At 45.2% G+C, this 21,293-nt stretch overlaps 1 protein-coding gene across 1 annotated transcript; it reads right to left on the reverse strand.

Moving 5' to 3' along the window:
• Positions 1–273: 273 nt before the first annotated feature.
• Positions 274–20,456, reverse strand: colec12 (collectin sub-family member 12). The gene is made up of 10 exons (XM_040172284.2): positions 19,984–20,456; positions 16,795–16,845; positions 6,435–6,557; positions 4,591–4,677; positions 3,311–4,354; positions 2,555–3,145; positions 2,296–2,438; positions 2,064–2,173; positions 1,743–1,885; positions 274–1,277 (listed from the first exon to the last, which is right to left on the reverse strand). The coding sequence occupies exons 1-10, from the start codon at positions 19,988–19,990 to the stop codon at positions 1,258–1,260; spliced, it is 2,319 nt and encodes a 772-aa protein (XP_040028218.1). The 5' UTR covers positions 19,991–20,456; the 3' UTR covers positions 274–1,257.
• Between the last annotated feature and the right edge of the window lie 837 nt (positions 20,457–21,293).

Here is a 21,293-nt window from a genome sequence, read left to right on the forward strand (position 1 = left end):
TAAATAAAGTGCTCTCTACACATAATTCCAATTTCATATTACTTCTTCCTCCAACAAAAATGTTAAATCCGTAACTTCCCCAATTGTACAATAACTCTAAAATACATGGAAATTCTATTTTAATCTTGTTCTGACATGTGCATGAGGGATATACGTGATGTAAAAGTAGAGTTTTTCTTTCTTGTTAAGTGTTTAAAATTTTCTCTTTGTTCCATATTATCTAAATGCATGTATTATCACATTTCATAGGAGAAAAACTACTGACTCCACACATTTTCTTTACCATTTTATTGTGACTTATAGGAACATGTTGTTTTAAGGCAAAATGGGCCTTGAGCAGATTACAAAATTATACTTTGTCCTTAAGGATTATATTAATTGAAAAAGGTTGATCATTCAACAATAACAGATTATGCAAACAATAAACATGTAACAAATTTCACACATTTTAATTGGCATAATGGCTAAATCTGCATATGATGGTTACATTAGAATTTACACATTATTAATGTTTGCATCACGGAATACATACATCATACTGGCAGTGTAAAGTCTAAGAAATGCTGTCCTTAAAACAGCAGCACTGCTCACACTGCATCTATTTAAAAAAGACATTTGTAGAAAAGTGACATTTCATTTCTTGGTTTCTATTTATTAGAGTTTGCAGTCATTTGCTGATATCAATCAATCAATTAACTTTATTCCAGACACAGAGGTCCATAGAGAATACATACACATAAAACAAAAAAAAAGTGATAGTGAGCGATTCCTCAAACTCATCTCTAATCACAGTTATGAAGTATTTGACGGTATAAAAATAGTTTACTTTGTTATGATCCTCTGATATAGATTTTTTGAAAGAATGAAAGGCAGCCAAAAATGCAACAATATGAAATTCAATCCCAACAAACTATGTATCTTATGTGAAATATTATTTACAGATACACCTGTACAACGGCGGCTAACTTAGCGGACCTTAGTAAATGAATGTATTCTTCAGTACAAATACCAAAACCAATCAATACAATAGGGGGCTGGTCTGTGCTTGTTCTTTCGTTTTGTTCATACTTGCAAAGTGCCTTTAAGACGAAGACCAGTCCTGGTCGAAGACCAGAAGACAAGTGTCAGTGATGCTGACGGAGTCCTCTAGTCACCTAGAGCTCCTCCTCATGTCCTTCAGTATCCTCACACCTTCAATCTCAACATCAGCCTCTTCATCATCCCCCCAGAGACAGCTCCGACTGTCATCGGCGGATGCTATAAAACGGGAACTTTCCCTATGAAGAGAACACACATGGTACATTTTAGCATCTTCGTGATGTTCTTTCGAGGCTGTTATTTTAAAATGCAACAAAAGCTACGACTTCACATTAAGAGGTACATAGAAAGATTCAGACAAACTTCAGGCCGAAGGGCCGAAAGTATCATCATTGACGTTTCCACGGCAACTGAGTCAGCGCTACAAATGACAAGGTACCCTTTGGAGTAGTACAGATTCAATGACTAAGAACTGCAGCGCTCAGCTGGTTTCATGATATTCAGAGTCAAATTTCAGATCCTGAGTAGGAACGAATGGTGCAGAGTGCTGAGAGTCAAACTAGGATGTTGATTGCTGGACTTTACTTGGGATTGTTGGCGGTAGGAAGAATATAGAAAACTGCTATTGCTTTAATCCAAAAGATATTTACAAATACACAGAACACGAATCAATCATAAAGGTCTCGTATATTGAAGGAACTGACAGTCAGAGGCACGTTCACAGATGAAACCGATGCGGTCAGTGCAGTAGAAATCATTCCAGCTGGCGTTGTGGATGAGGCCAGCACAGTCCTCGCCGTCTTCATGGCCGTGGGTCCAGTTATCCGGCTGGCCGGGCCTCCACATCCTAAGAGCATGAACAATATGAAGCCTCATACAAGGTGTTTCTTAATTAAATTAAAAGAGGCCTGTTATTTTGGAATAAAATTAAAGTCATGAATCAAGTCAGAAATGTTAAAAAACAATCAGTCCATCTGCTTATTAACAGATTCGTCATGTTAAACCAGTTTGGCAGGTTTACTCACTTGAAAACTGGTAAAGTTCCATCCACCCATTTCCAGACATTTTCCTCCTCCTTGTCAGTAAGGCCGAGCCAGAAATAGCCTTTTCCTGCAATCGCATCTTTCACAAATACCTATGAATAGGGGAGTGAAAGATGTTTGAGTGGAACATCTGTTCACAAAAAACACAATCTACGATTTTAAAATGAGGTGTGTTTTGTTTTTGAAGGAACTATCCGGGTCAAATCTCGCTTACCTGTTCCTCTTTGTTGTTGATAATGAGCATTAGCGATGACATGTTACTGCAAAACTGGTTGGACTCATCAAAGTTGAACCTCTGAGGACCAGAGGAGAAGTAATAGCAGCTGTCTCCAAACCTTCTGAACTCAGCTGGGCAACCTGGAGTTAATTGTTTCCAGAATATTACAAATTCAGAGTAAAATCATACAGTGTTAAATCTTAATTAGTAAGAAATACTTAAGCATGGTCTCCCTTAATGTAATCATTTTACACACCAGTCTCTGGAGCATTGGTGACAGGAGGCTGGATTTGCGGGGACCCGGATCCTTGTGGTTTTGGGGGTTGGGATGGTTTGGGGGGCTGAAGTGGTTTGGTAGGTGATGATGGATTGGTGGGTTTTGGTGGTTTGGGGGTTTCTGGGATTGTTTCCTTAGGAAGTGGAGGTGCAGGTGCGGGTATCCCCGGTAGCCCTGGAGGACCAGGAGGGCCGATGGGTCCAACAGGCCCACGAGGTCCATCAAGCCCTGCGGGGCCCGCTGCACCCTCGGGCCCCTGTGGCCCTTGTGGTCCTGTCATCCCTGTCATTCCATCCCTACCAGGAATTCCCGGAGCCCCGGGGTCGCCTTTGTCTCCAGAGTTCCCAGGTCGACCGCCAGACCCTCTCGATCCTTTAGCCCCGAGAAGACCGCGTTCCCCGACTGGCCCCTTTGGACCCGTCACACCTGGTGGTCCAGCAGCACCCTTCTCACCTTTAGGTCCAACCAAGCCTGGCATCCCTTTCTCTCCCTTATCACCCTTTTGTCCTGGCTGACCCATTCCCCCCTGTGGTCCCTTGTCCCCCCTGAAGCCCCTTGGACCTGGTGGACCTAAAACATAAAAATATCCAATGACTTTATCGAAATTCACAGGGGTCTTAAGATGTTTCAAGAAGATCTACTTTGATATGTGTAGTTTAACACAGGAATAGAAGGAAGAGATATGTGTAAATGTAATCGTTATATCTTCAAATCAAGCACGCCTCGTGTTCTCACCCTGCAGGATGGTGAAGTTGGTGATGAGCTGCGAGTGCTTGCTGTCCACCAGCTTCATCTCCTCCATCACCACGGAGAGATTACTGACCTCTTTGTCCAACCGGCCCGACAGCTCGTCCTGCTGTGCCCGCAGCTCTTTGCTATCTGCCATAACCTCCGTCACGCTGTCATTCAGCCCGAGTAACACGTCTGAATGTCGCATCACTGTCTCAGCGCACGACCTCAGGCCGCTCAGGTCGGAGCTGATGGCACCGAGGAGCTGCGAGGCGAAGCTCATGTTTCCTGCGACACGGTCCATCTCATTCTCCTGTCCATCTAGCCGTAATTCCATTTGATCAAACTTGGATGAGGTTACGTTATCGTGGTCGCGCTGGTGGTCCATCAGCTCGTGCAGACTCTGGCCGTGCTCCTCGGTGAGAGCGGAGGTGTTCTGGATCTGGCTGACTAGTGTGCTGAGCTGAGACCCCAAGTCATCCAGAGCATCTCCATTGGAACGGGCCAGGGCTGAGTTATTGGCTGCCAAAACCTGGAGGTTCTGGACCTTTTCCTTGAGCCACTGTGTGTCAGCTCGGGTCTGACTGGCCGTCTGCTGCAGACCCTGATAGTCATTTTTCAGTTTCTGCACCGCCTGGCCCGCACCTTCCACCGTCTTCTGCAGCGTGCTGAGCAGATCGCGCTGCTGGGACTGGGTGAGGTTTAGCGCGCTGATACTCACCTGGGTCTGGCGCTGCACTTTGACCTGGCCCTGTAACTCTGACTGGAGCCTTGCAGTGTAATTCTGGAGGTTGTCAATCATGCCACTGTAGGAAATCAAGGTCTTGTTGACCCCACGCAATGAGGCCTGGTTGCCTTGCATAAAGCTCTGCAGAGACACGTGGCCGTTCTGCATGTCATCCCCTGTGATCTGAAGCCCGTCCAGTAAATCCCTGTTCCTGGTTGTCCTGAGGGCAATATCGTTCAGCTGCTTCTGTAATGCTTCTAGATCTGACTTGAAGGTCTTGATGCTACTTGTGGCATTTATTGACTTATCTCCTGTTTGATCATCTGAAAAGGTGACCCACACAAAAATATGATAATATAACGCTGAAGAAAACTAAAACCCAGTGAAATGCAGTCAAAAAGTACCGCATTTATTTTAATTTAAATTTTTATTTCATGTACTTTCATGTAAATATTGTAATTTAATTTTAATTAAAAAATTTCCAGAAAGAATTTCAATACACAGGGCGTGTGTAATTGACGGTTGATTTGACGGCTAATGTTATGCTTGTGAGACTTACCTAATTTCTTTAGGTCCGTCTCCACAGCATTGATCTTTCCTCCAAATTTCTGCATGCCTTCTGCAACATTGTCCATTCTCTGGACCACTGATAAAAGAGGAACCACGAGGAATGATCAGGTATTTACAGTAGTTATGTTACTCAAACATTATTGTAATAATAGATAGAAGATGGATACATAGATTTCTTTAGAATAAAACCGTATAATCTTATAATACCGTAATACCTTATCTGCCACTTATACATAAATATCACACCTTGTCATAGAAAACAAATATTCCCAAGTCAAACTGATTGTGGACAACAGAGGGTGCTGCAAGTATTCTTTTCCCTCCAGTAAATAACTGCAAACTCAAACAACAATTTTGAGTTTCCCAGGTGTTAATCGTGCAACTGTGTACATTTACAATATCAACTTCAGGAGTACAAACAATGTCCAACACAGGAGTAACAGCACACAAGTACTCTGACTCTGGCTCCACTACGTCTACCCCACATCTGCAACGAGAGTCCATCTGCTTTCCTCCCCCGTTTGTTTTGCTCTCAGTATGTGAGAGAACTGGAAAACATTCCGGCTTCCACTGTTTTCATTCCAGAAGTGACAAAAACACCAAACAATAACATGCACAAACAAAACAAAAACTAACGGACCTGGTTTTAAAGAGTCGATTGTCTCTTTCCCTTGAAATGCTGTGGCTGATACTGAATTTGTTGGCTGCTATCCCACAGTCCTGTGTTGGAAAGCGCTACAAGGGTACACAAGGTTGTTAAGTTGCGTTGGACTCATTGGCTGCCTAGCGTCAAGTTAAGAGCCATTCTTAGGCAGTTTTCCAACACGAGGCACAGCAGACTGAAGCTGGACGATGCTGCAGGAGCACAAACGCAGTGACGGAGCAGCGACGATGTTAACGAGGGCAGAAAGCTGCATTTATGTTTGCTGGTAAACGGCTCTGTGTGCTGTTTAAGTCGTGCAGGGAGGGGAAACAACACTACGCACAGAAAGCAGCCATCAACGCATGTCTTGCAAACTATTTTAGACACTTGCAGGTTATTTGTGAGTCAACCTGTGGTTCATGAGACAACAAATTGCTACCAAGCCATAAAATCTCCTGCGGGTTGTTAAGTTAAGTCCCTGCACGCTCATCTGGTAGACATTAGAGCAGAACCACTGAAATCACACGGGCTTCACGCAAACACAGAGCCAACGCTGGGAGCTCCGGAGCACCCTGAGAGCACTTAGAGGCGCAGACCAAACCTCGATCAAACCTCGTGCAGCAGGTTGGACACTGTGATTTCTGCTAGTGGATGTTTTGAGGTTTTAGAACCTCAGAATGAGACTGAATGATGCACAAGTGCATTCCACATTGATGGAAGCTGAGATGTTCCTTTCTGTTTCTATTCAATAGGGGAGGGGGGGGGGACAATGGACAATGTTGCTCAACAACATTGTTTCCAATCTGGAGCCAAAGTCCAAAAGATGTCATTTCAGCACTGTGTTCTGTCTCTTCAAGTGATTTAGTTCTCCATTCTGTTGCTGTAATACGACCCTTTGACTCTCAGCAAACCTCAAGGAAAAGAATTGCACATGAGGGGGCAGGAGTTGGGGGAGGAGGGGGATATATAAATAGTTTGAACCACACATGCTATCCTTCATTGATGTATAAACTGCACAATTGAAGATTTTATATCTTCTTAAGAACTTTTGCATAAAAAATAATTTAGGAAGATCAATTGAATTGTGAAACACACAGTCATTATTAAACGTATTTTTCTGCCATGTGTCCACAGCTTTGAGGCCTGCTTTGGAGGGGAAACGACGTGGCAGAAACGTGCCTTGGACATACCTTTGTATCCCAGGACGGCCACCGCGATGGTGAGCAGCGCACAGAGCACGTAGAGCAGAGCAATGGCCGCCCTCAGCGCCCAGTCATTTTTGCACTTTGTGCACTCGGAACCCTCCTGAATTCCTACAACGCACAACAGAATTCGAGTTAGAAACTGGTGTGGAGCATTCAGTAGTTATGTGCAGTAGTAGCTTAAGTGGTGTGCAGCAGGGAGTTAATGAGAATAAATCCCCAAAATTGGAACTTGTTTTTTACTAAGTGTAGTACTCCGTGTCTCAGGCGGGACAGCCTGTGCCTTCCTTCATCCAAGTATCAATTGAAAACATTTGGCCCCATGAATAAATGACTCAATGTGAAACTTTGAACAGGCCGCACACGTGTGTGCCATACGACGCAGAAAGCCAGAGGAAGCAGTGCGACTCCGCTTTGTGCGTCGTTCCTCGTTGCCATTCGACCTTAAACCACAGTGCGGAGACATCTTTGGCCGTTCACGTCACAGATGTTTGCTCGTCTTAACCCTTCTTTTCAAAGAAGAACCAACACCAACATTATACTACAGGCAGGATGTTTACTTGACTTCATTAGAAACGGAGTATGTGGCCTCTGGCCAGCAAAGGGAGAAGGCAGCTGGGGCTTCACAACAGGCAATAAAGAACTTTGGGTTGATGGAACACGACTTAAATCATGTTATAGAGGGACATGCAACACTTTATCAGACACAAAGGCTGTAAAAAAAAACTTTTATTCTGAAGAGTGTGATAATTCTCTTTTGATTTTGTGTGCTCATGAAAGAACTTCGTGTAAATCGCTATACTCAGAAAGTTGGAAACAGCAAAGACTAACAACTTTTAACCAACCCACAGCCAGCTCCGTCCCCGTTTAATAAACTCTCAATAAATCAGACATCAGCATGTTTTATCCAATAAGAGGCGACTCCGTGCGTATGATGGAAAATGTACATCACCTGACGGATTCTCTTGTTCGGGCTCCTTGGAGGGAGCAGACAAAGTCAAACTTAAAGGGACAGTGCGTAGGACTTGGTGGGTTCAGATTTAAACCACCTGAGTACTGGTGGTCCGGGCTCAGCCCTCCCTTTTCCAAGCCGAGTGCAAAACACTGGCAATGCCGAAATAACGCTACTACCTACCAATCCGTCTGATCATTTGACGGCTCGTGCACCACTTTGCGTTGATTTTATGGCCCTTCGTGTCACTTCAGACTTCCATGAGGTCCGTCTCCGTCAGTCCAGACTGTTAAACCACGAGAGGCTCCGTCCTTCCCTGTCAGAGGGGTACTGGACCCACACATCTGTGCAAACATCACGTCTGACCACCTCTTGGGGGCCCACCTCTGGACCCCCAGCACGGGTGTGCAGGCCGCTGTTGTTCTTGTGTGCGCCGAGAGCCTCGTGTTGGGAGCCAGAGAGCCCCACCGGAGGAACCCACCCAACCCCACCCTGACCTGACCCAACACGGAACCGTTTAAACAAGCAGCGGGCCGCCCTCGGGTTTCTGGGTCTAAAGTAAAGCGGGCGGTGGGGCACCTGGGGGGTGTTTCTGTGGGCCCCTCTTGTACTTTCAGGGTCAATGAATTCCAAATACTTTCTTATATTTCCACTCCACATCGTTCAATAATGAGCTTACCTACAAAGCGCTCACTACTAACATAAAACAACAGATCGCATTGAGGACTGGACTCATTTTGATATCCATGTTTTTCAAGGAAAACAGATATCTGGTTCTGCTGCGTTTAGTTTAGAAAACATTTCACTGTAAATCTGACATTTTCGAGGCATGAAAACGTCTGTGTGAGGTTGGCAGCATTGGAAAAAGCTCCAAAGCCCTTTTCTAACTTGGAACATTTGAGTGTAAAAGCTATTTGTTAATTACAGGAAAAGGTTTGTGTATAATGGTAAAGTCAAAAGCAGGACTTTTAACTTTAAAGTTTCCAGCGTAAACAACATCACGCATTGTTTGGTCGAGCCGGGACAGGTTTCCAGCCCAGACTGTCTCTTCTTCTCAGATCCAGGACGTTTTCCAGTGGGTATTTATTAGTATTAGTATTAGTATTAGTACTTTATTAGTATTAGATGTGGGCCAAATGGTTCTTTGACGGCCGGCTTTGTCATAATTGTATCATCACAGGGTGATAAATATATGTTAATGAAATAATCACAGTAAACTATAGCAAACATTAGTGTAACCTAGAATGCTACAGGAAAGTCAAAAAGCATCATCTACGATCATGAGAGGAACACTTTGATTGGAGAAAGTCTTGTTTGCGTGTGCTGCTTCCTCGGCTTTGTGTTACAGAACCCCGTGATTCACCTCGCTGCCGTGTTTCGCGTTCACGCGACGCAGCAGTGAAACACTTAGATGTCCCGAGCAGGCTGAAAACACGTTGTTTGGCTAAACGTCCCGCTGCAGAACACATGGGGACTCGGCCTGTCCAGAGTTAAGCTGCTGGACGGAAGCCAAAACGTCCCGATCGACGGGCTGGAATCCAGCCGGAGTTTCCCCGAGACGTACACAAATACCTCAGCAGTGTAGAAAGATTCAAGGTTACATAAAGAACACTACTTTTGAAGCCACTCTTTCAATAAAGGGTTGACTTTGTCCATTGGACATTTCTCAACGACTGAATAGATCAACATTTATTCAGCTAGAGACATTCGTGGGTCCAATGATGAACCGTAATGACTGTGGTGTCCCTCCCACTTTTTGCAGCACCACCAGCAGTTCACTTATCCAATAAAACATCTAAATACTCAAATGCAAAAAGACTAAACTATATTGTGAGTTTAGAAGATTAGCAGAAAAAGTGAGCTTATACAAGTATTTAACTCAAAGGAGCGGTGAAGTTCACGGACTCAATAGTCTTGATGGAATATAACAGTATTTTGAGGATTCAGCTCCAACATAGATGTCTGGAACATGCTGGAATGTATCTGACCAGAACACAAATAACTCTAAATCCTAAAGAAGGAATTACGGCCAGTTGTGGTGAAACTGTGTTGCTGTAAATTAGCTCCCTGCTGGAAAACTGATGAAGTGAGGGCCGAGAAACAGCTACAACTGAAAAAAGAGGCGAGCGAGAGGAAGATGGAGGCCGTCCAGACGGGTGTCTGCAAAACAGCTGTATTTCATTTGGCCTCCGAGTCAGTCAGAGAAAATAAAAACTCTCAACACTCGTTCCCTTATTCCGTGTACCTGCCATGAGACCAGCCTGCATGCCCAGTTTCACTCCCGCCCGGCAGCGGAAAGTTCCACGGCAACACAAAGAAAGCCTGTCGAGGCCGCAGCCTGTTTGTGTGGAGCCCGCTGTCACCGCGTTCTATGCAGAACCCGGGGGGCCACTGCAGCCGGATGTGGTCACACACACACACACACACACACACACGCTGAGCCTCGCCACTCCACCTGGATGCAGTCTGACGGATTGCAATGCTGGACTCACATTTCCAAAAGGAACATTTACTCTACTGTCTGTCTGTCAAAAGACTGAAATTATATCAATTGTGGTTGAACTTACAGTTTGAAATTTCAAAAAATCGACCTTACTGAAACAATTGTGTTTGTTTTTGGGGTTCCCGAATTGCTGAGCTCGCTGGTAACCGGTCCATGACACTTTCAATCAGGCCCTTGTCCTTTGTAACATCTGGACCTTGTTACAGTAGAGCCAAATCAAAGGACGCACGCACACAGTGTGTACATAAATCCCCCCTTGTGCCGGGCGTCAGGAGAATAAAAGGGCTGCGGATTATTCTTACTTTGCCTCCCGCAGGCTATTTTTGGTGTTTTTACAAGAACTCTTTTCTCCGTGGCGCTCGTGATGAGGGAAGGAGATCGCAGGTTTACAGCCAGCAGAGATGTGCATGTGGGGTCGTTAAAGGTAAAATAACATATGGATTACAGAACGTCTGAGCAGCATGAGATGCCCTGAATACACGCACACGACACACACAGCTGCCTGAAGCTGAAAGAAGGTCCAACCCGCGCACTTCAACGTAAACACCAGTCTGGGATATGCAGCACAATCCGGGCCTGCGTCTCTGGAAAATATCCCCTCCTGCATGCTACAATCCCTCGAGTCGTACACTACGCAGCCCACTGTAAGACACGCTTAGAGATTGTACGGAGATGATGAGGACGGGGACATTTGCCGTAGAGACACAGGACCTTTGGTGGAATGAGAGGATTCTGTGTTTACATCCACGAGGCTTTGTCTGCAAATTGTCCCAGTTGATGGATAATGTTTGCCTTAGTTTGTGTTCCTCCTGATGTAAATATTACAAAGAAAAAGCACTCAAGTCATGCACTGTTTTGCTCTTTATGTGTTGCAAATGGGCTGCAACTGCATTTTGTTGTACAGTATCTCTCCGGGATGCGTAATTAACATAAATGATGGCGCTTGTTTTTTTACAAGACAGCTAAAAATATTCAACCACCTTCCCCAATCGTTTTCATTCTGTCCCTTCATTTATATATGTTTTCTTTTGCTACTCTACACCACTGCAATCAGGCCTATTATCACCTGCTCTTTTCGCCGTCTGTGAACAAAGATTACATTTTTCTTGCACAGTTTATGTAACTAAGTCCCACAACCCGAGCATGCGCATAGACGATCGGACGATTTGTGCAACAAAAGAGTGAAACATTTGGAAATAATCCACTGACAGAAGCGTGCAAAGGGAGAAAAATGGCATCATTCAGTGAAATAGAGTTCACTGTTGAGGGAAAACTTAATAGTGCTGACTGCTGTTTTTCAAAGTGCTACAAGGCACAAACAGCCCAACAGTTAGATGGACGATTAAACACGGATTCCGATCAAATGGAGCAGTCAACTTGGAGCTGATTAGATCGGGTTTTGTCACCCCATCTGTGCTTGGTTAGGAGAAGACAGACTGGGACAAATGCGTCCTGCGTCGTAATCCCAAGAGACAGGCTGTCGGTCGAGCGAGCGTGCGTGCCTCATAAACAAAGCTGCGCGGCCATTATGTTAGCGAGTCTTGGCGGGGCAGGATTGGATGTCAAAAAGCTCGGTCTGCCAGTCAGCAGTTTCCATCAAAGACTTAAACCTCGGCACACTGCCTCTGGTCTCACTGTGGACGGGGACATCTGGAGATAAATAGTTGGGAGTCACATCTTTTATTACGTTTCAGGGATGTGATGTTGGGTTAGGGTTAGCTGGCACGCTGCTCTGGTGTTTTGGCGGGGAGGATTTTCTTTTCATTTAAGTGAAAATAAATACTGAAAAATGCAACTCAAATAGCACCTGCAATCTGCACAAAATGAATGTTGTTAAAGCAGGCGCACGCTAGAAGATTCACTTATGCAAAGACAGTGCTTTTAAATCGCTTTATTTCCAGATGATCAGCTTTGGCTCAAGAACCAAATCTATCCTAAAACAAATACTTATCCAATGTGAGCTGTAGCTAATATTTGGTTCCAAAGACAAGGCGATTATGCAGTCTGCCAACACGTGAAATAGGATTATAATTGGACGACCCATATGGGGAATGCACTGGCCACTATTATGAACAAACCCGCATTGAATAAAACAATCTGTCACTGGTTTAAATCATTTAGGGAAAAGTGCTCGAGAGGCTCTAGTGAAGTAAAAGTTTGATCTCATAATATCTCAAAAACAAATCTTTTCCCACTGCCAGGAAAATGTGTTGCACTTTGTTTGTGCACTCTGGATTCTGTAAGTGTGACCAATATCAAACAAATCTATAATTGCAACCACGTTCGTCTAAAAAGATCTTATTTGTGATCACAGAGGACCATCTGTGACTTGGAAGACGTTTAACATCGGTTGATTGATCAAAAAGAGCCAGACGCCTCCTAATCTCCACCTCACCACAATAACATGAACACGGATAAACTGCGGCACATTTTGTCACGGCTGAGAATATGCCACGACACGTCCACGCCAAGCCGCTGCTGAGGCCGCTGGAGCTAACAGACCATCTGCGCGGCCTTTTTTATTTGGTGCGGTCACACCCGCCGGGTGGCCTCGCCGAGGAGGCACTTAAGATACTGAATCAGCAACAATGATCGGCGTGCCTGATGATCCGTGCCGCGCTCTGTCCCACAGCCACACACCGCTCTCCGGCTCCATCATCGTCCCAGGAGAGCCAAGGAAACCGCACTCTTGAGGACCGAGTCTGGCTTTACTTTTTTTTCGGTGTGTGATACGCCGACCTCGGAGAAGGTGGTTCGACTTCCAGCTCGGGCCGGCGTAGCTGCAGCGCGCGGTCTGTGTTGAAAGAGGTGATGATGCATCATCGAAAGGAGAAGATCCACGAAAGCAGCTGCTTTTCTCTCCAGCATGCAACACGCGAGCACGTCGAGCGTCATGTGGTCCCTTTATGTTGTATGTTCGTGCTTCCCCTCAAGAGCCCAAATAAAAGAATCAGGTTATATATATTTATCATACAGCCTCTTGTTGGTTAAAACATGCTGGTGTCGGATTTATTAGGAGTTAAACGGGGATGGAGCTGGCTCTGGGTTGCTTAAAAGCCATGTGTAGTTTATTGAAGAATCAATGCAGAGAAATAGCATCTTTAACTGCGGCCTATCGGCAACCACTTTATTATTGTCACCAAAACTAGATCAAAATCAAGCCAACCCTAAATGCACCAGCAGCATCCCATTTCAGGAACATTATCCCCATTGGTTTCCCCAGATGTGCTGACAGGTAACGATTCAAACATCCTGCTTGTTAAGAAAATAAAAAGTAAAAGCACGTTACTGTTGTAATAATAATACTTGTGTAATGCTTTAAGCCCCACGGATACAGTTTCATTTGACCTCCATTCAACTGGAGTGACAAAACCTGCAATCAACTGGCGACATCCAGTCAGGCGGTTCTGATATTTTTCCTCCGCAGCAGATGAACAGATATGAAAACACAAACACACGCCTGACTTGAGACACATGTGAAACACTTGCGTCGACGGAAAGAACAAAAAAAAAAAAGAAGCGTACTAAAGCACTGACGTGTAAACAAGAAAAACACAGCGAGCGTCCGACGGAGAGCCGCACTGACTCACAGCACAAGGACAAATACACGTTCCTCATTCTGGCTTTCTGCTGTTGTTCAAAGGGAAGAAGCAGCGAGGTTGACGTCGGCGCCCAGAAGAACTCCATCAAGGGAAAAACTCAAGCTGCACCACGTGCAGAACTTCTTCAGCAGCTCTCCGATACTTAGCGTATCTCAAGAAGAGGTTTGATGAGGTGGTTTAGGCCGACTTCGGTCAAAACAACTGAGGCTTCGTACAAGACGGACGAAAGCTCAGCTGAACAGCGACGTCCGTCCAGTGCGTGTTTAACACGCGCCCCCTTTAAAGAGAAGGTGGGAGTCAAGGCAGCCGGAGGTCATCCGGAACGCCGAGCTTGATGACAAATGGGAGCAGGAGTTTATGCTGTCGTGTGAAAGTGTGTCGGGACATCCCATACAAAATATCACACTACAGCCGCTGCTTCCGGAAAATGTAACCGCACTTTTTGTATTTTTGAATTGTGTGAACTTTTTCTCGGTGTGTGTTCAGTGTCTACAACTCTGAAACCGCCGCTCGGACAATCCAACCTTTTCTGCACAGAACAATTTGTATGATATCTCACCAAGAGTTATTCTTTGTTTTTCAAAGCTTGTTTACATGCATTCAATCTACCAAAGCTGTATGAGAACAGCCTAGAAATTCTGAACCAAACCAGGATTCATTTGTAAGGATACTGAGACGGAAAAAAAGCCCCTGCTATTCTGCTCTGTAACAGCTCTCTAAAAAACACCTCAACACAAAAGTTAGTGCCTCTTTCTATCTAGAATATTTTTCTTTTTTTGGCTGACCTGCAGCTGACATACAACCCCCCCCCTCCTCTTCCTCGCGGCGAGCTCCACGCTGAACCCCGGACGGGACGAGGTGATTTGTGTGGCGCCTGGGATGCATTCCCCCGCCTGCCTGTCATTGGTCAATCCAGGTCTGACCCACCACCCTTTGGACCAGTCGGGGGGCCGGCTCCTGCAGACCTGCAGGTCGCTTTATCTGCCCCCTCTTTACCCCGTTGTCTTCTCCTCCTCCGTAACCCTCTAATGTTCTCTCCGTTTATTGAAAACATGAGCGGGTAATCTTTCATTAGGACGACAGAGCACAAACTGCATCCATGCTTCCCCCGGAGGGGTCTGTAAGTACCGGGCAGGAATTTCCCAAACATTCTTTTCTGGTAATAAAGTCCCCGTAAATTAAAACCACTCGCTGTTTTGTGCTCCCAAAAATAAGTTGCGCAAGGAATGCGACTCTTGGGCCGAAAATAACTGTTTACAATTAGTTACCCCTTCAATTAGAAAGAAATAAAGCACGTTAAAGACGGCAGAAGGAACTACTGAGCCCAAACGAGTGCTAAGATAAAGAAAGCTGTAAAATATTAAGATAAATCATCATTTTGTTGAATCATCTCAACTGGAGGGTGTATTTTTTTTTCTCTTTTTCCATCCCCCTCTTTCCTCGACACGTTGCTGACACAGCGCAGCCCAGACACGGACCCTCGAAGGCCCACGATGCCGTCTCCCTCTCAGGGTGCACATGTTTGGACTGGATAAACTTCCAGTGTGGATACAGGAAGCGGCTCAGCTTACTTCTCAGGTTTGGACCTTCTCTCGGTGGGATAATCGACCTCTTGTGGAAAGCAGATGTCAAAATGAGTCAAGGACTTTATTCCGCTCCTTGCTGAGGACACGCGAGAAGCACACAACATATTTTACTCTGCCAAGTGCGTGTGGAAGCCGAATATGGAACATAGTGTTTTGTTTTTTCCCCAATTGCTAAAAGCGAGATTAAAACATCGATTATCCCTCTCAAGTCTAAATTTGTAGCAAGAAGGTAATTAGCTCCGCTTAGCATTGAGACCGGAAGCAGAGGGGATACGGCTAATTGCCTAGCTTAGTTTATGCTAAGCATAAGCCTCCCAGCCGTAGCTCCATAGTCACACACAGACATGTGAGTGGGATCCATTTTCTCGTCCACGCCAAGAAGCATAATTCCTAAAAATGTCAAACTTTTGCTTTTAAAAGAAACCCCATGAATACATGAGCGGAGAAACGACTGATGCAGACGCTTCAGAACACGAGGAGTAACCCGATCGTTCGCCAGCTACAGAATGTTGTTGTTGTTGTTGTTGTGTTAATTGGAACATTCCTGTGATTCTTTGTGGTGATGCTGACGTTTGAAGCAGTGAGTTTTTGATGAAATGCAGCTGCATTTTTGGTGGAGTGTTCCTTTAACCTTTGCTCCCGTACATCTGCTTACAAGCCAGAGGTCAAGTAGGGAAAGTAGAAAGAGCAGATGTCATGAAAGAATATGCGCTCAGTCATTCTGAATCACACAGATTCTTTTAAAAAATGTTTTAGAAACAGAAAATTCTTCCCTTCTTGTAAAGAAAGTTAAATAAACACGCGTATCCTGTCTGAATTCATCGCGTTGACACACAAGCTGGACTCCTACTGCGCACACGCTTCCCCACATGCTGAGCGTCCAGATGAAGCATGTGCTGCAAAACGGCTCTTAAATCAGAGCGACCTCTGTGACCGAGTCGCCTCACAAGTGTTGAAACCTGATGTCTGTTCTGGGGCGGCAGCAGGTGAAAGTTACCAAGAGACACAAATACAGCGCTGTGGAATTATTGCTCTTCACAATCTGCGATATCATGGAGAGAAAAGCATCGAATTACAGTGACCGTGTGTGGCAGCAAGTGAATTCCGCCGGCGGACTCAGTCGCACACAAAGGCCACAAAGCACCAGATGACACATTCTGACTACCGATGCTGAAGTGTAACAGTCTAATATCTCAGTGCTAGTTTTGCATACTTGGTTAACCTCTCCTGGTGTAAATCACTGTGGCTTGAGTCACGAAATCCGCTGGAACTCAAAGAATTTGTCGATTTGACATTTTCGAACGTGCTCCACACAGCTGGAAGGTGCCAACATCTGGTCAGTGGTTATAATCTGTGTTGCCTGACGACAGAGCGAGATTAGGAGAAAGAAAATAATCGGCGTGACCCATTCAGAGACATAGTTCTTGCTGGTTTTAGATCAAGTTAAGTGTAGTTTTGTGCTGAGTGAACAAGAGCGCACTGGGATGCCGGTAAAGTTGCAAAGTCAGGATACCGGCCAGGAACACCCGGGATGCTGTTGCTTCCCTTTCCGTCCGCAACGGTGAACTAAAAAAACAACGGCGGCAGCCAAAAATAAGATTGTGTCTGGGTAATGAGGTGTGTCCTTCTTTTTGACCTCGTAAAATATTACAGCCAAGCCAAACACTTTTCATGCAATCACTTGGGGGGTTGACATGATACTCACCGAACCTCTTATAACCAAAGGACTGCACCTCCTCCTCATCGGCAAAATCGTCTGGAGGGAGAAGACCGGAAAAAAAGGAATTAATTTAATCCGGGATATGATGAGCTACACACGCACAACACATCCAAACAATAAAAGCAGCGTAAACTGGGAAACTGCGTCATGCTTTCACATCACCACGTCAACTGTGAATAGTTTAAACTTGCAGGTCTACTTCAAGTCAATATTTGCTTGTGAACGTGGCTTGTTTTTCTTTGATTTGGATATTTGTGTTCATGCTGCCCACATGTGTATATGACTGGCTAAGCACTTTGTCTTCTTTTTCGTCCCTCCGGAGAAGCTATTGGTACGTCCTGTGTACGCGGAGAGAGTAAAAGCTCCAAGCAGCACGACGTTCGCTCTGCCGTATGCGGTGTCTCCCACGTCTGACATGTGACCCCCGGCGTGGAGGAGGACACGCCGTCTCGTGTGACCCTTTCGTCTACGCCCCTCACCTCCAGTCACCCCGAGCAAAGCCTCCAGACCGAGAGGCCGCCAGCAGCGAAGGGCTTTCATATCGACACAAAAACTGTTATTCAGAGCGCTGAAGACGAGAGTGAAATGCTCTTGGAAGCTCCGGTAAAAGCTGCTAAGTGGAAAATGGAATATTTTCTCTCCAAATACAGATTCCAAGGTCAAGGATGAAGTGACGCAATCAATTTCAATCCTTTTATCCTTTTTGAATACGCATTTTTTCACCCCTCCGTCTGATTGTAAAGTCCACTGAAGCCGTTCTTTGTGCGGTGCTTAATGTGAAAGGTGACGGATGTGAGATTGAGAGCCTTTCGATTGCCTCTCAACAGAGCTAACGGTGTTTACCAGAGGGGGAACCAGAGGGGGGACCAGAGTTTGGGCAGCAATCTTGTAACCGCATTGCATTGGGGCACACTCACATGCATGTATATGTATCACAGGCCAAACCCTCTATGTCAGCAAAGCAAGGAGAGAGCCGTCTCCATCTCGCTCATTTCCAGAGTCATGTTCGTATATATATATATATATATATATATATATATATATATACTTTTGGGTGTGTATAAATTTCTAGGTAAATTCCTTGGAGACACGTGCATTTATTGCCTATGAAGCTGATTCTGTCTTTTCTCTTTACTTGGTGGGATTACTGCGATGACCCGACGGGCCTTAACCGTCCCACGCTTTCAAGCAGCGGTTACGTCTTTGGGGAAAGTACCTGGCGACATCCAGGCCTTTCCTCCCCCTCATCATCCGTGGCCGGGGAAAAAAAAAAAATCTTTCTTCGGAAATAAAAATCTATTCAGCGGTTCCAAAATGCCAAAAGCAGTACGATGTGGCAAATAAGGAGTGTAAATAATCTGAAACCACATCTTGATGAATTTGTCTTTCCCAGCAACCTGAACACTCCTTTCCAGCAATATGACTGTGGCTCATTACAACAGGGATGTTCCCGTAAGTATGCTTGCTGTTCCAGCAGCTATTCTGGGAAATGGAGATAATCGCTTTGGCCTTAAGGTTTGAAAATAAAGTGGATTTGTCAATAGTTAAAGAGTCAAACTCTGTGTTTTTTGGCTGCAATATTGCGGTGGGGCCATAAATCTTAAGAGGGATAGCGCAATGTCCCCGGTGGATAACAGCGGGGGGTGATATGGTGAATATCCTGAGGCAGCTGAAGAAACTCAACCTGCCAAAGACGATGATGGTCCACTTCTACACGGCCATCATCGAGTCCATCCTCTGCTCCTCCATCACCATCTGGTACGCTGCAGCCACAGCCAAGGACAAGGGCAGGCTGCAGCGGGTCATCCGCTCTGCAGGACTTGTTCGCTTCCAGGTCTCTGAAGCGAGCTAAAAAGAAAACTGTTTGTGCCCCTTCCATCTGGCAGGAGGCTGAGGTCCATCAGGACTAAGACCTCCCGCCACACGAACAGTTTCTTCCCGTCGGCAGTCGGGCTCATCAACAGAGCCCGGTCCCCCACTGCCTGACTATAACACTCCACCGGTCACTCCCCCTCATACTGCACACGCCACTTTAACTGCAATTCATCACTTTGTCACTTGTCACTTTGTCTCTTGTCTGTTACTTGTTTGTTAGTGCACTTTATGCTTAATATTTTTCTTTTTAACTTCTTAATATTTAAAAATTTTTAACTTTATTTGTTTTATACTAACCCATAGCCTTAGCCTTATTCTACTAACCCATTGCATTAGCATTTCATTCCACTTTATTTTATTACTTGTGCACCGTTGTCTTGTCTGTCTACTGTCGCGCACTAACCGCCAAGACAAATTCCTTGTATGTTTGACATATTTTGGCTAATAAATGTTTCCTGATTCCTGATATTGTTGAAAAGTGAACAAGCATTTAATTACGAATTACTGCTCGTTAAACAGCAGTTGGATTACTATATTTCAATCAAAGTAATTCATTCAGTAAATACCTGCTGCTACATTGGAATACTGTCTCAGGGTTCTTCTGTTGTAGTGTATCTGACATCAAGCAAAAAAAAAGTTCGGTTCAAAAGGACGAAAGTACACCTGAAGGTGCATGATGGTCCTACGAAATACCCCCTAAAAAGAATAAATTAACCAAAGTACCCAAAAGAAAAGTTCCAAACCTATAATAAGATTGCGCCCTTCACTGTACATTAGCAGCAGAAAGTCACATTAAAGTCACATTAAAGGTTTACTGGGAGATGAAGAGACTCGTTGTTCTCAATGTGGCCACCAGGTGGCAGGAGTCACGCAGCGCACCGGACGGGCTCTTGTTGGCAGACCGACAGCCTTTGTGAAAGAGTGAGAACGACAGATGTTCATTTAGCACGATCCGAAACGTCAGGGTGGCACGTGAGAATCACATCTGGCGAAGATAAAACAAACCTTTATTTAAACGGTTGCCAGTGGAAACCACGACTCGGCGCACGTGTGGCTCTGTTGTATCCAGTAATACGTTAAAATACACCAACGCACTGGAACTAAAGGTCCGGTTGGCCCAAACAATCCCCAGCAGAGTCCCCTAATGGAGACCAGATGTTGGACGAGAGATGGAGCTCGCGCATTCCTCACTTCTCAGAGAAGGAGGCGGAAAAGTGAGAAACAAAAGTGCGACAGGAACTTTACGCGAGCAGAAAACAGCCCCAGTGATGCTCCATGACGCCGTGTCTCTGAGCCTACCTTTCATCGTGGCCTCACACGACTCCGCCGTTGAGATGTTTTGAAGTCACATCCAATAGCATTTGTCCCCAAAAAAAAACAAAACCCAAAGCGCAGCACCTTGGATCTGCGAGTATCCAAATATCCAGTTGTGTCGGGAGTGGAGGGAAATAAGAACTCAGAGCTCCATCCGCGAGTCCTGGAGCACCGGGGAACCGAGGAACGGACTCACGAAGAGGCAGATGGAAAACGATCTGGTTATTTCTCTGGCAGTCTGGAGTGATGCTGAGGTGTGGGACGGGGGCGCGGGGGCGCGGGGGGGGGGGGGGGTGTCTATTCCTGCTCAGCGCGCCGCTGGTACCCGCAGCAGTTACCGGAGAAACTCCAAAAGTGAAGGAATCCGAACCGTGAGAGGAAGCGGTGGTGCTCCAAGAAACCACGTGGTCCCTCATCTGCAGGCACCTTCTGCACCGCCGTGCGCGTGTGGATGTGTGCGTGCGTGCGTGCACACGCATCTTTGTTTCGGGGGGAGGGGGGTTCCAGTAACGCGCACTGCTGACAGTGTTTGGAGTTGGAGCACAGCGTGCACTTGTGCAACATCTGGGGCTGCAGATGTTAAAATGAAAGCAGCCCTATTGAGCGCTGATATTTCTGAAAGTCACTGTTTTATCAATACAGTTAATTTTGATTGCCACAATTTGGATATTGATTTGAGGAAAAAGATGTTCTTTAAGTGGACAAATGCGTACATTTGAAAAATTCCTGTTATATGGACTAAAACAATCCACAAATACAAGCAGAAGCAACTTTCTCCCAAATCAAACTGAAGACTAAAACCATAGAAATAAGAGTCTGATCTTATTGTTCTAAACAACAGCAACTTTCCGTATAAACTAAATCCGACTTACATGGATTTAGTTTGTACGGAAAGTTGCCGTTGTTTAGAACAATAAGGTCAATTAACAATCTCGCTGAGGTTTTGCAAAGGGCGACTCACGATTGAGTCACGTACTCGTGGTGAAGCGTAATCAGCATCAATACACACGTTACTGAAAATGAGCTGAATTAAATGAACAACAAGCACAATCGTTTTAATTGTACCAATGGTTACAATCTTAATCAATTATAACATCATAATTATAGCAGCTTTAAACAAGTGACCCGAGTGATCACTTTGTGTAGAAGTTGTGTAGAACACAAAATCCAAAGTGAAGTTATTCCACACATCTGCTATTTGTTAAGCATGAAGTCGGCTGAAAGGCCAAATATCCCTCATGCGATAACTGTTATTATTTTTAATTGGAGTTTCCATGCCTAACTCCTTATTTCAT

The sequence above is a fragment of the Gasterosteus aculeatus genome, chromosome 3, assembly GCF_964276395.1.
Source record: "Gasterosteus aculeatus chromosome 3, fGasAcu3.hap1.1, whole genome shotgun sequence".
NCBI classification, from domain to species: domain Eukaryota; kingdom Metazoa; phylum Chordata; class Actinopteri; order Perciformes; family Gasterosteidae; genus Gasterosteus; species Gasterosteus aculeatus.